Consider the following 15,984-nt stretch of genomic DNA (forward strand, 5'->3'; position numbering starts at 1 on the left):
GTACTCCACAGGGAGGGTAATAAGGATTTATACAAAGGTCATGGGTGTATGAGAAAAGAATATGTACAGAAGAAATGCTGTGCAAGTATTGGATATGAGGAGTAAGTCACAATAGCCAAGCTAGCCATTAGAAAGCCTATCAATGAAATAGCCAATCATGACTTTAGTGAATGGACAATGCACTAAGCTTCATTATTTTCAATGGGGAGGCAGGGGACGATCACTTAAAAAATAACCTACATTGCCAAAAAGGCCCAAAGTCTTTCTTCAGATCTTACAATGTCACTCCCTTATTCAAGTTAGTTTGTTGTTGTTCAGTCATTTCAGTTATGTCTAATTCTTCATGACCCCATTTGGGGTTTCCTTGACAAAGATACTGGACTCGTTTGCCATTTCCTTTTCTAGCTCATTTAACAGAAAAGGAAACTGAGACAAGTCTAAGAGACTTGCTCAAGATCCTACAGTTAGTGTCCGAGACCAGATTTGAACTCAACAAAATGAGTTTTCTTGACTTCAGGTTCAGCACTCTACCCACTGTGCCATCTAGCTTCCCTTGATTCTAGGAAAAAGAATAACTTTTTTTGTTTTGCCTTTTAAAGATCTTAACAACATGGCTTCTCATCAATTGGAGATTGGCTGAGTAAATTATGGTATATGAAGGTTATGGAATATTATTGTTCTATAAGAAATGACCAGTAGGATGAATACAGAAAGGCTTGGAGAGACTTACATGAACTGATGCTGAGTGAAATGAGCAGAACCAGGAGGCCATTATACATGGCAACAACAAGACTACATGAGGAGTCCATCAATTCTGATGGACGTGGCTGTCTTCAGCAATGAGAGGATCCAATTCAGTTCCAATTGATTAGTGATGAACAGAACCAGCGAAAGAACACTGGGAAACGAGTATGGACTGCTTGCATTTTTGTTTTTCTTCCCAGGTTATTTTTACCTTTCTAAATTTGATTTTTCTTGTGCAACAAGAAAGCTGTATAAATATGTACACGTATATTGTATTTAAGATATACTTTAATATGTTTAACATGTATGAGACTGCCTACCATCTAGGGAAGGGGGTAGAGGAAGGAGAGGAAAAGCTGGAACAGAAGTGTTTGCAAGAGTCAGTGTTGAAAAATTACCCATGCATATGTTCTGTAAATAAAAAGCTATAATAAATAAATAAATAGATAAAAACATGGCTTCAAACTACTCTCCAATAATCATATATTGGTCTCATTCCTGGATTCTACAATCCAGCTAAAGTTCCTTCTTGCTGTTTCTTGTTCTTGACACTTCATCCTGTCTTCCTGACTTTGCATTAGCTGTCCCCCAGTTCCTGATATTCAATCCCTCCCCCCATCCACTTCATAGAATCCCTTATTTCCTTCAAGAGTTAAGTTCCACCTCCTACATGAAGATTTTTTTTGTTTCTCCAACTGCAAGTGAATTCCTTCCCCAAACTAATTTGTTTACATACACACACACACACACACACACACACACACACACACACACACAGAGAGACAGACAGACAGACAGACAAGAAGGGTTCTATTTGAGGGGGAGGTGTTGTGAGAAAGAGGAAAGAGGAGTGGGTTTCAGTCACTGGTAAGGTTCAATTTTTTTAAAGGAAGCATCAGTTAAACATTTTTCAAGACCAAACTAATGTTCAAGACAACCCATGCAAAATCACTGATTAGGCAAAGTCTTTTTTTCTCCTAGGACTCCTTCATTTTCCTCAAAGCCCAACCACTACCCTACCCCATCCATTATTTCCTCAGGGTGTTCCTTGCCTTATCTGAGGATGGAACCTGTCTTCCAATGAACCAGACCCCTAAGAAAACTTTGGCAGCTCACATCTCATCCCTTCAGGACTAGCTAAGTGATTGGTTAGCTAATGTGATCAAATAATTAATTAAGGTGACAATAAGATATTGTGTCTCCCCTCTATTTCCCGACCTGCTATATTTGACTCTTAGCACTGATGCTTAGTATATGAAGCTTGGGAAATGACTTTATCTTTCTAGGTCTCATTTTCCTCATCTGTAATATGAAGAACTTGAAATAAATAATCTCCAAAAGTATCTCTTAGTAAAAATCCTATGGTCTTTACAGGGATATTAAATATTAGAGTAATAACAATTAAATGGTAGAAATGCAGGCTACAATAAGACAAGTATTACGGGGCTTGGAACCCATTTTGTGCTCATTCTATCACACATACCACAAACGCAGTCATCGCCTTACTATAGCTTAGTATTATATAGCATTTATCATGGGCCAGCTACTGTGCTAAGGACTTTACACTTATTATCTCACTTGGACTTCAAAACAACCGTGGGAGAGAGAGGTGCTATTATTATCTTTATTTTACAGAGGAAAGTGAGGCACATAGAGATTAAGTGATTTGCCTAGAATCACATAAGTTAAGTATCTGAGGAAATTTTTTAATTCAGGTCTTCCTGATTCAAGGCCCACTGCTCTATGCACTGTGCTACCTAGTAGCCCCAGTAAACAAACACAGTCCTGTTTGTTAGTATGAAAATGCTGCCAGGCTTATTTTTTACATATATTAATGGTATGGAGATGGACAAATGTAGATAATTCATTAAGAATTATGTCTACTGGATTTAGGGGATATGGGGAGAACAATGAAAAAGAGCTCTCTTAAAAGATTTCCACTTTGAAAATAGTATTTGTTACATAAAGAAAACATTATAGAAGAACTTCAACTGCAGGTTATTGTTATTTTTGATTAATTAGGTTTTTGATTAATTAGTCAGTTATTCTAAGTCAGACTTACTCTGTTCTATTGGTGTTCCACAGCCAGCACAGGAAAAGTTTTGGGCGGAGACCACAAAATCCCTCCTGTGACAAAATAGAAACAGTTAAATTTGAAGAGAATGGAAGGGATAGAATAAAATTTACTGTTTTTGTACTTTGGGATGATTTTGCCTTTGAAAGAAGTCCGCACAACTCACTTGTGAAACTACCACAGATATTCTTTAAGGAACTTCTCAAGATATAGATAAAAGATCACAATGAATAAAGGCATAAAGAAGCATAAAATAAAGCTCATCATTCAGTGACTACATTCCAAGGCATCTTAGTAATAACATGCACAAACACACATGCACAAAAGACATGAATATGAAACATTTACAAAAAGACCTTCAATAGGGCAAATAGTCAGAACTAACCAACATTCATAGAGAAAGATCATCTTGCTTTATAGAGCTGTGTCTAACACTGAATCATTCTGAATTCTGAGTATGTTATAAAGCTTATCTAAGGCTAGTGTCTAATTTCTAGCAGAAATGGCCCTCACAAAAATATAGTGCATTTCCCCCACCCAATGCCCCTCCCTTTCCCTTAGAGAAGACTTACTTTTAGATCCTAGAGACAGTCATTCATTCTGTAGATAAAGTTAATTCACTTAGCCCTACATATGAATTACTTCAGAGACAGAGAAAAAACAGAAGATGAGACTATCTTACTAAGCCTCTTTATGGAATCTCAGAGTTGGAAAAAGGGACTTAGAAGCCATCTAGTCCCTAGCTTCTTAAACTGTGGTTCATGACCTCATATGGAATCTTATAAATTAATGTGGGGGTCATAAAATTATGATTTATTATCAGTAAATTTTTGACTTGTATACCTATTTTATATACCTTTATAGCCAGGATTATGTAAAAATTTCTCAGTAGAAAGGGGCTGCAAGTAGAAAAAGTCCAACACTACCATGAAAAGGGATTCCCTTTCCCACATAATTAATATGTAGTCACCTAATTTTTGTTTAAAGACCTCAGTTGAGTGAGAATCCACCACTTCCAGAAGAAATTTATGCCAAATTTGCATAGATCTAATTGTTAGGAAGTTTTTCCCAAAATCAAATTGGCTTGTTTAAAACTTCTACCCAATGCTCCTAATTCTATTTTATGGGTCCAAGTAGAATGTTTATCTTTCTACACATGAGAGCCCTTCAAATACTCAAACACAATTCTTATTCACCTTCCTTCTCTCCCTAAAATTCTTTTCTTCCTCATGCTTTTTCCCTATTCCTTCACTATCCTAGTATAACCTTCATTGGATATTCTCCATTTTGTTATTTTCATTCCTAAAATGTGACATCCAGAAGCAAATACAAGCCAAACATAGTGTCACTGTGGTAGGATACAAAAGGATTGAAATAATCCTGGTCAGGTTAACATCTTATCTTTTTTTATTTTTCTCCATATGAATTCTCCAAAATTATATATTTATGTGACAGAAAAAAACTTTCATTTTTCTGTTCATTTGGAAATCAAAAGTCTTATGACAAATAGGGTAGCAACAAGCTATTTAAGCTACAAAACAAAAACAAACAAACAAACAAACAAAAAACCCTAAACACTTTCTTTCTGGTATGATTAGTTTCGAAAGATCTCCAACTAGTTAAATATTGATTGGTGAAAATAGAAGAACAATTAAGAGATGAACATATCAACCCAACTTACTTGTATGGTGGATGAATAGTCAATATTATTTCAAATCTAGGTGGAGCCCAGTCTTTAATTCCTCTAATCCTGGACTTAAACTTTATCTCCTCGACTACATCCAAACTGGACTCAAAGTCTTTTTGAAAACTGTCTTCATTTACAGCCTGAGAAATATAGAAGACAAAGACTTGAGTATCAAGTCTTAATTTAAGTATCAAATTAAATTCTAATTTAGGAGGAAATTTAGGATAAGCAACAAAGGAAGACACTTTTTTAAATTGGCAAAAATTATTTCCCCAACAAAAATACTTTACCTCTGAAAAAAAGTAGCATTAGTAAACATTTACTAAGGTTATTATATGCTACGAAACATGCTAGACTCTGGACAAAAAATAAAAGTGAACAATCTCAAATATATCTAAAATCACCTGCAAAGCTATCCCCTCTAATGGAGGTGGTTGAGTGCCTCAAATTTTCCCTTCTCTCACAAATATTACAGCTTGATATTCTCCTTCCTTGGTATTTTTAAATGTTTTGTTTTCTTACAAATTGACATAACCTGAGGAAGTCATTTCCACTTGGCAAATTTTTGTTTAAAAAAAAGCATTCAAGTTATAATGTTAGAAAATTTTCAAGGTAAAGTCAATTTATTTTGGGCCCTCTTACTTACTATTGACCCATCTGCATGGGGGGATCCTGCCAGGTGAAAGTCAGACTCTGCCAACCTACATCGTCTGCAGAAAGCTTGATACAGGTCCTTTGCTATCAGTTCAGCCGAGTTGTAACCTGGCTCTCCAATGCATCTGAAAGCCAGATAAATAAAGTTCCATACTAAGTTAATTTGCTAAGTATAATCACCAAATCATAGATCCGGTTGGGACCTTAGTGATTACCTAGCATATCCCTCCTCATTTTCCTTCCACATGGGGAAACTAAGGCCCAAAATGGTTGTGTCCAAAATCATTCAAAAGATAAATGACAAAGACAAACAATACTTAAATCCAGTTCCTCTGATTCCAAAGTCATCACTCCTTTCACCATACCATACTGCTCTGGTGAACCTCTCTACCTTGCCCTGCTACCAAACATACTGACTTCCTCCCAATTCTCCAGGTTCCCTTATCATCCCTCCCATATTTGTCAAGGAGGCAGAAGGGAAAAAAGATAGTGCATTAATCCAGGGCAACTTGCTAGAAAGATTTTTGGTCTAGCTTGACCTTGACTGTTATTTACCATAAATTTCCCTATTCCCTGAATTAGATGTATTTCACCTATGGCAGAATCCCTATTATCCCGCCTAGCTGAATTTAGCCCATGCTACTGAAGGCTGAATAGTGAGGCTTTCAAGGAAAATCCTGACAATATCCAATGACCAATTTCTCATGGGTAAGGGAGTTAGTTACCTTTTATTCTGGTCAAGGAAACATTCACAAGTCTCTGTGATTTTGTCAAAGTCTTCAAGTTCTTTAGAAAGACAAGGAAAAGAGACATTAAACTCACATACTCATAGACCACATTAAAAGAATCCCAAACAAACTTCCTTAAATTTAACACTGGTAAATGATACAACTAAAAGAGTCAAATTATTCTACATCTCTGGACTTCAGTCTCTCTAAATTCCTCTTTTTACAAAAAGTAGAGATAACTCTCAGGAAAGTGATTTTAAAAACAATTCCACAAAATGTAGTCATTTTAATACCTGTGAGAAAAAATATATATAATATATGTTTATATATTATATATATATGTGTGTGTGTTTGTATATATATATGTATATAAAATATATCTGCATGTATGGTATATGTGGATGGATGGATGGATATATATATATATGAATACATGTATAAATATGTGCATAGAGAAGAATATGAGAATATATATATGTGGCTATAGACATATGTACATGTAGAACTATAGATATATGCATATATACATAAAAATAGATATACATAGAGTAGAATTGTAAATTAGTCCAACTATTCTGGAAAACAGTTTGAATTATATTTTAAAAAGTCATTAAAATGCCCTTAATCACTACTCTAACATGAGGCATATATGTCCAAGGAAGGCAGTAGTAAAAAGGAATGCAGTGTATACTGAATATTTTAAAGCAGCTCTTTTTGTGGTAGCAAAGAACTAGAAACAAGCAGATGTTTATCATTTCAGGCATGGCTAAACAAATAATGGTACAGGGAATACCACAGAATATTTCTGTGATGTAAGAAATAATGAAAATGATTAAAAAAAAGATATAGGAAACATGGGAAGCTTACATGAACTTATACAAAGTGAAGTTAAACAGAAACAGGGGTAAAACTTACACAATTACAACAATATAAATGGAAAGAATAACCACATAAAGCAATTGAAAAGGAATGCTGTGAAATGAAGAACTTGCTTCACCCCAAAGAAGAGATAGAGAAAACACGTCCCCCACACTCTGCTCCTTTATAGTGGTCTTTGTCCAAACATCAGATTTTCTTTTAAGTATTGATTGATTTACTAATTTTTTCTTCTTTCTCATATTTCAATTTTAAAAAAAAACTTAGTTATAAGGGATAGTACTCTGGGAGAGGCAAGAGTTCCCCTAAATTAAGAGGGAAATTTAAAACAAAATATATCAATAAAATCTATTTTGAAGAAAGAAATGATAATAACCAAGCTTCCCCCAAAGAAGAGATATGAGAATGCACCTACTTCCCTTCTTTGCAGACTATTGATATGGACTATGCCACATGTTTGATTTGGTGATTAGATGTGTTAAATTGGAGGAAGGAAGACCACTCTTTTAAAAAAAAAATGTTGTTATAAGGGATAGCTCTCTGGGAGATGTTGGGGGAATGACTATATTAGGAAATGTCAGTGATGTAAAAACAACATATCAATAACAATTTAATAAAAGGGAAAGTTTTTGTTAACAATTGAAATGTTGACAAAATTATTGTGATACTACACACTGAAAAAGTCAGTGAACAAAATGAGTTTATTTTGCTTACACTGATCACTACAATGAATATCTACTTTTCCTTGTCCTTTCTACAAGTACAAATGATATCTATAAAGAAAAAGTATTAAAGTCTTAGAAATTTCTTTGATTCTAAGACTTTAATACTTTTTCTTTATAGATTAAATATAGATTCTTTATAGAGCTGTTAGAGGCTAATCTAATCACCTAATCTAAGTCATTCATTTTTACAGGTGAGAAAAATGAGGAAGAGAAGCAAATTGATTTACCCAAAGTCACATAGCCAGTTAGGACAACAATCCACTGGCCTCTTTTTAAAACACACAGGCACAAATATACCATATGAATTTTCAGATCTTACCCACAAGGACAAAATCATCAGAGTCACATTCACAGATCTCCTTCAGGGTGTTTTGACAAATAGATGTTTCAACTACTGGGTTTACTTGTAATGCAGAACAACCTAGAAAGGGAAAAAAATAATTTTCTTAAACTGTGGGGAAGAGAGGGGAAAGGAGCAGACACTATGCTACACTATTGACAAGAAATTATATTTTACTTAAGTGGGATCTAAAAAAATAAAATAAAAATAAAAACCTAAGGCTTTAGGTCTAACTTAAATTAAGCCTATGAATTCACACAAAGATGAATCAGACACAAAGATAGAAGGAAAAATAAGATACAGTCAATGACATTCACAGAGCTCATAGTGTACCAAGGAAAATAAAATTTGTACAGAAATAAGTATTTTTCATGGCTAGATTATGCACCATTCTCTATGAGAGATGTGAAGAGCTACTGAAATTCTGAAGAAATTAAAAAAATACTTCTATGGGGGTTAAAGGGAATCAGAAACAATTGGGGGAGAAGGCAGCATCGAGTTAGGCATTCAAGGACAAGGAAGATTTCAACAGATGAACAAGAGCGCAAAATGGAAAATAATTTAGAAGAAGGGTACTGTTTGAGTAAAAGTCCATAGATGGACAACATCCAGACCTGTTTGGAAAATAGATAATAATCTAATTTTTAATACTAGAACTTCTGAAAGGGTAAGCTGGAAACCAGATTGGAGAAGTAAGAGATGCCAGACTTTTTTACCTAGAGTTGGGGCTGAAGATAGAAAAGCCAGGTCATGAGCTGGATAAAGTGTTAGATCTGGACTAACCTCAAAGTAACCTCAGCTTCTCACACCTCAAGTGTGTGATGTGGGGCAAAATATAAAATGTCTATCTCAGTTTTCACATCTGCAAAATGGTGATAACAACAGTACCTATCTTTCAGGATTGTTGTGAAGATCAAATGAAACAATTTCTATAAAGTGCTCTGCAAACCTTAAAGCACTACATAAATACTAATTATTAAGACTATGGTAAAAAGTTATTGAAGTAGTGTTTTAGGAAGGCTAATTTGGCAGAGGCATAAAGAATGAACTTTTGATAAGAAAGATCAACAGAAATTGGAAGATTCTTAGAATAATCCAGAATAATCCAGTTAATTAGCACTAGATACAAGATGAGAATAATCAGAATATAAAGAGCTCAATTTGGTACATTGAAAAGAATTAGGAAAATTTAATGAGTGCTTGAATATAGAGGGAAAAGGAAAGGGAAGAAGTAAAGATAATTGTGGGGTTTTGAGCTTGACTGACTAAAAGGTTGGACAATCAACAAAAATAATGAATTCAGAGGAGAGAAAAGTTTGGGACTGAATCTGATAAATTTGGTCTTAGATGTGTTGAATCTGATGAAGATGGCTAAAAGATAACTGGATAGAAATTAATTCTTTGTGCTTAAGTACCTCATAGTACTTAACACATAGATAATGACTAAATATCTATTGATTTACTAATAGTGATAGACTTCGAGGGTAGGAAGATCTGGACTTCATTCCTTCCTGACATTTATTAGTAATGAGACCATATTCAAGTCATCTAAAGGCTCTGAGCCATTCATCTATATAATAAGGCTGATGCCTCTGGTACTTTGCAACTTATTATTGGAAGAGGCTGTTAGGTGGTACAATAGAATACCAAGTCTGGAGTCCTGAAGACTCATCTTCCCGAGTTCTCTATTTCCTTATTGGTAAAATGAACTGGAGAAGGAAATGGTTAGTTTTTTAAGTTTTTAAGAGAGATCATGAAAGTGTCCTTGTTTCACTTTTTCTGAGTGCTTGCCCCATGTGACTTCTCCATAAGATACTCTTTTTGGCCAGTGTACATTCAGTATTTAAATAATGTGGCCATACCAACAGGGTTGTGCTCTCTGCTAGAGTTGGAATGCTTGGCAATTTAGTTTGAGAAAGGACTTCAGTGTCTACTAGCTTAAGACATTGCTCAGAAAGTACTTTGCAAACTATAAAGGTTCGTGTAAATGTTAATTATAATAAATATGGTACTAAAGCTTGGAAGAAAAGATTGAGGCTATATAGTTTGGGAGTAATCTACGAAAAAGGGATCACTGAAGCTGAATTAATAGATGAGACTGCCAAGGAAGAGAAGAATAATAATAGAGTGGTAGTAATAATTATAATAATAAAGAATGTATTATTGGAACAGGCTGTTAGGTAGTATAATAGATAAAATACCAAGTCTGGAGTCATGAGAACTCATCTTCCTGAGTTCAAATCTGGCCTCAGACATTTACTAGCTATGTGATCCTGGCCAAGCCACTTAATCCTATTTGCCTCCATTTCCTCATTGGTAAAATGAACTGGAGAAGGAAGTGGCAAGCCATTCCTTGGCACAATGTCTTTGCCAAAAACAAACAAAACCCAAATGGGTTTATGAAGAGTTAGATTCAACAGAAATGACCTAACAACAACAATAACAACCACAAAAATCAAAGGAAAAGCTAACTTTGTATACTCCAAAAATGTGAGTGCATGCTCAACTGCTAACTGGAAACAACAGATTTCATCCCCCAAACAATTTCTATCTTGATAGGAGGAGGGAACAAGTGAGTTAATGTAAATTTGTATCACATGCTGAGACCTCCTATTTAGTTTAGCTGAAATTTATTCCTAATAAATAGTGTGTCAGGATATATTCTTACAGTGGTTCTCAAAGTCTGGTCCAGAGCATCCTCGGAATCTCTGAAATCCTTTCAGAGAGTCTACAAATTCATAATTGGTTTTTATTTTTCATGTGATCAATATCTATAACTATAACCCACATAAACCAAAACTCTTTGGACAGATCCTCAATCATTTTTAACAGAATAAAGATATTGAGAACAAAAGTTTGAGGACCACTGTTCTAGAAGGTGAGGTTAAACAATGAAGCACACAGCAAAAATTGAGAAGAGGGAGAGGATTTTTTCCCAGTAGCTATCCACATCAAGGTGGAATGATCTGCATATTCTGAGATTAGAGAGAGGAGCCTGACCACCCACAATAGACAGAGATGACCAGTTCTCTGAAAGTAGGAGAACCCTTGGCAATTATTCAACTAGTCTTTGGCATTAGGTGGTATTCAGCACAGCTGGAGATGAGCAGTCTATCCATAGCCTCATAACTGAACTGGTCCAAGGGCTTATTAAAGTACAATCTAGTTTTGATATTAAGGTATGCAAAGCATTTTCCACACAACAATTGTGTAATATAAGAGGGGACCATACCCCCATTTAGCAGAAACAGATAATGAAATTGAGCCTAGAGACATTATATGACATGAAGGTAGGGTCAAAATCTGAGTTTACATGTTAGTATTATAATCATTATTAATAGTTGATATATGTATAGGGCTGTAGTATTTAGGAAATATTTTTACATGCATTATTTCATTTGATCCTCATACCAAATCTGGATGCCATTTTACAGAGGAAGAAAGTGCAGTTTAAAGAGATTAAATCCAAAGTTAGCTTTCCCATTGATTTTTGTTGTTATTGTTGTTAAGTCATTTCTGCTGTATCTGACTCTTCATGACCCCATTTGGGTTTTGTTTTTTGTTGTTGGGTTTTTTTTTTCTTTTTGGCAAAGTGATTTGTCATTTCCTTCTCCAGTTACTGGTAACTTTTGGGGAAGAGGGAGGCAGGGCTGTGCAATATGGTTTAAGTGCCTTGCCCAGGATCATAAAGATAGGAAGTATCTGAGGTCATATTTGAGCTCACGTTCTCCTGTCTCTAGGCCTGGTTCCTCTGATCACTGAGGTTACTGGTAATTTTCAAAAAAATCATTTCAGCACACTGACACAGACAAAAAAAAACAGCTGACAAAGGATTAAGTAACAAAATAAATGATAAAAGAAGTACATTTCTCCTCTGAGAAATTTAATAGCATGAAGAATGAGTCATAAACTGCTCCCACATTGCCAACTTGCCTTCATAGCCACTGTCAGATGAAGTAGCAGATGAAGAGTTTTGCTTTTCAGGTAGGTAAAAGCCTCTCTCAAAGTCAACTTGATCACTTCCAAAAGAGCAGCTTGTTTCCAATTCTTCCCGGCTCTCTCCTTGCTGCTGATTCAAAAGATTGTACTTCATTGTCTCCATTGAAGATATGATGATATCTGCAACACAAAAATGGGCATTCTCCTGCAGAAAAACACATAAGAATTTAAATACAACATAACAGCAAGTATTAATTGAAAAAGAGATATCCTTTAAAAAAAATCCCAAGCAGGTACATTTAACTAGGGGAAGAGGACTGAATATAACTCTAAGCTGATAAAAAAATGTCTGTTACTATAGTCCTGCTCTAATGTCACATCCTGACAGAGAGACAGCTCTAGATTGCCAATGACTATGACACCAGAGCCAAAGGTCTTCAGAGGCTTTAAGCACATTACCACCAAGGAACTGTTTGTTGTCTGAGTCTTCACCTATCTAAATTTTGAGAAATTCATCATCAGAGATTCGGCCAGTGGATTATGTCTAGCTTGTAGTTTGCGGAGCAGGGGTAGAGGGAGAGGGGGAAATTCAAAAGGACAAAGAAATTCATGAAAACTTTCAACTAAAGCATGATGGAGTAGCAATCTACATCAATGGACAGAGTACCTGTACTGTTGAAATCAATGATCTTCAAAACATTCAATTATTCACCCAAGTCATTGAATATGGAGTTTAAAAGCACAATGCTTAAGGACTGAGTGAGTGGGTGCATATGACCCAAAATGTATTTCTAGAACTTAAGTCCATTATAAAGTGAATCAGTGTGAGACAGATTAAAGGAATCTAAAGAGCCACATTTAACAAAAGATGGAGATTCTTTTCACCTTTTCTACATCAGCAGGAAGCATCAATGTCTCAGGGGAGAAGCTATTCAGAGGAAGGATTTTTCTGCTGGCTGAGATGGTACCTGCCAACATAAAGTTAGAAACACCTGTTTAGATTTTTCCCAGGGAGTGGTTTAAAGATACTGTTTAAAGCTAGCTTGATTTGGTATCAATGTAATTTTCAGTTCAGCAAAACCAACCAGCACATGTGTGAGAGAATATATGCAATATTCTAAAGTCCTAGTCCCTCACATCTGCAAAGAGGAGAAGGAAATGCATTTTCTCTATTCTCTTCCAGGGCTAACCTTGGTTAAAAAAAATCCTTTTAGTGACTGTTACCAATTAAAAAGCTGCTTTAATACAATCATTCCACAATTGTGGCTCGTAAAGGGAGCCACAAATAGCTTCTCTCTGGCCTAAAACAAGAAAAACATGGAGAAAGTGCATTCTGTTGATTACAGCACTCCGTTTCTGATGTTAAAAGCTTTAGGAACTAAAATTACAAATTATGAGTAATGTTAGTGGCCACAAATATAATACACTGTTTTATTTCTATCATGTGATTTCCCAAACTGGCTGCGGTTAAGTAAATATTTTAAGCTCTTCAATAGGAGATCTATGATTTTCATGTGAGAACCATTAACTTGGGGCCCAAGGCCAGGAAAGAAGAGATAAGAGAATAGGAACCAGGTACATAAGGACAGAGTTCACTATGTACAGATCAAAAGAAGCTCTCTGTCCATTACTTGCCTTTCCAAAGATACAAAAGAAATATAATCAGAGGCACAGAAATGATTAAACACACATACATCATTAGTAAGAAAACAATGGTTAGGTATTTTGTAGCTTCTCATGGTTTTTTCCATAGAAATTTGGTTCTTTTTGCATAGTAGCACAATATTCCAGTGGCTAGAATTCTTTGTCTCTTTGCCTTACCATCACCCACGTAAGAAGGAAATCCCCACAGCTATCATGGGACATGAAGTAGAAAGTTCATTTAGTTAATCATTTAGCATCCTCAAATTTAGGCAAAAATGAAAACAGGAAATTCCCAAAGCTAATCCTTATGCACCCCTATTCTGGAAAAGTATCTACAGCATGAGTTCCAATGCTGCTTCAGACACTTAGCACTTCCTAAATGTGTGATTCCAAGTCCCTTAGCCCTAATTGCCTCACAAATCAAAAAACACTAGCAAAGGGCTAATATTCATCTTTAACAAAGATACTTAGGTTTTTGTTGGACAGGAATGGCTCTAGCATTTACTTCCTGACAAAAACTTCTCAGCTAAGGGAAAAGTGAGAGACAGACAGGTTTATTTGTGGGAAAGAAGGACTTTTCCTTTCTTTTCCTTATCCTTGTACAGTGATAAGTTTGCATTCTTGTTAGAGAATGACCACCAAATTTAAAAGTTACTCTTTAATATTGAAAACAACAAAACATATGAGAAATAAGTTAATAGAAAATGCCAGAAGGATCAGTTAATCATGAGCCAACCACTAATACCTACAGAACTGGCTGCTTCCACTTTTCTACAAATCAAATACATATCTTTATATGTCAGTGTGAGAACTCTACCACCCGTCACAAATATAGCAAATAAACTTCATTCATTGTGATTCAAGGGAATTTTCTTGCTTCCCTCTTCCAGGTTTTAGAATTGTTTTAAATCAAATTAAAAAATGAACTAATTGAAAAGTGGCCCATGGATAAATGTTCTCAGATCAGAATCTAAAATAATAACATTGACTAAAAAAAAAAAGGGGAAATCTGTGATAAAAAAGAAAGTTCCCATATATAACAAAAATAACTGGATGCAAAGTAGGTGCCCACCAACTGGAGAATAGCTGAACAAATTATACATGAATATACTACTACTCTGCTAGAAGAAATAATAAATAGGATGAATACAAAGCAGCATCAAATGACTTAAATGAACTGATGCAGATTGAAGTATAATCAAGAAAGCAATATACATCATATAACTACAACAATATAAACAGAAAGAGCAACCAGAAAACAACCAAAAAATTCTGTTGCAAAATTCCAAAGAAGGATGGCCCCAAAGAGAAGATACAAAAGGACACATTCTCTAGTTATTTTTTAGGGATGCTGGGAGCAACCAATGGTGTGAAACATTACCTATATTATCAATTTGGGGGTACATTAATTGGTTTTCTTGAGTTTTCTCTTTTTTTCTTTGTTATATAGTATGATTCTTAGGAAGAGTGATATAGAAGGAAGATAACATAAAACAAAATACGTGTATAATCATATGTTGTAACTTTTAAAATAATAATAATAAAAGCAATTGTCAGCTTTGCACATCAGTTTACAGTTGTCAAAGTACTTTCACAAGTAGTCAGTCACTGGAAGAGCTTATTCATTTATTCCAATAAGGCATCAATTGCTTAGAAATACTGCTCAAGACATATGTAACTCCCCCTTTGGAAATGACTTCATGAGCTCCATAAGAACAAGATTTCATTTTTCATTTTTCCCTTTCTATCCCTGCAGCCAACAGAGTTCCAGCAATGCTTATTGAATTGGAATGAATTGAGTTCTCACACTTGGGTACTAAGGTTACACATCTATTTTTCACTGTCCAGAAGTTTTCTGATAGAAATATATCCTGCTTTTCTTTCACAAATAAATCTAACTAGATATTATGATCCTTGAAGAGAGGTTATATATTTTATACCTTTAATAACTCCACAATGCTCAGGATAGTGTTGTTAGGTAATTAAAGGTTAAAAGTCAACATGACAGAGGGGACTGAATGCTGGATGTAACTTTGAATCCATTCTCATTTAATGGCTTTGTGGCCATGAACAAGGTACTTAACTTCTCTCATTTTTTTCATCTGTAAAATGGGGAGAATAATATTTGTAGTAACCTACCTCACAGAGATGTTAAAAGGTTCAAATGAGAAAATAAATGTAAAAAGTTTGACCAAAAAAACCCAGCTGGACATGCACACAAACATATAAGTCATATAGACAAGGGGCATATATATGTATGTGTATATATATATATATATATATATATATATATATATATTTATATATATATACATATGAAACAATGTGAATGTGAAATATATATATGAACATCTGGTCTAGATAGATATATCCTATGTAAATCCTCAACTAGCTTATTATTATTATTTTTTTTTTTTTTGCTGAGACATTTGGGGTTAAGTGACTTACCCAGGGTCACACAGCTAGGAAGTGTTAAGTGTCTGAGACCAGATATAAACTCAGATCCTCCTGACTTCAGGGCTGGTGCTCTATCCACTGTACCACCTAGCTGCCTTAAGAATTGCTAAAGCAAG

General features: G+C 34.9%; 1 protein-coding gene across 2 annotated transcripts in view; it reads right to left on the reverse strand.

Annotated features, from left to right (window-relative positions):
- Positions 1-15,984, reverse strand: part of RUBCNL (rubicon like autophagy enhancer) — a 41,246-nt gene that overhangs the window by 8,239 nt on the left and 17,023 nt on the right. For both annotated transcript variants that reach the window (XM_012545295.3, XM_031961916.1), the window contains exons 5-11: positions 12,653-12,735; positions 11,762-11,972; positions 7,808-7,909; positions 5,885-5,945; positions 5,152-5,284; positions 4,500-4,645; positions 2,807-2,871 (exon numbers count right to left, since the gene is read on the reverse strand). In XM_012545295.3, the coding sequence (XP_012400749.1) occupies positions 2,807-2,871; positions 4,500-4,645; positions 5,152-5,284; positions 5,885-5,945; positions 7,808-7,909; positions 11,762-11,972; positions 12,653-12,735 (801 nt within the window). The remainder of the gene's footprint in view (positions 1-2,806; positions 2,872-4,499; positions 4,646-5,151; positions 5,285-5,884; positions 5,946-7,807; positions 7,910-11,761; positions 11,973-12,652; positions 12,736-15,984) is intronic.

This window comes from Sarcophilus harrisii, chromosome 3 (genome assembly GCF_902635505.1).
Source record: "Sarcophilus harrisii chromosome 3, mSarHar1.11, whole genome shotgun sequence".
Taxonomy (NCBI): Eukaryota; Metazoa; Chordata; class Mammalia; order Dasyuromorphia; family Dasyuridae; genus Sarcophilus; species Sarcophilus harrisii.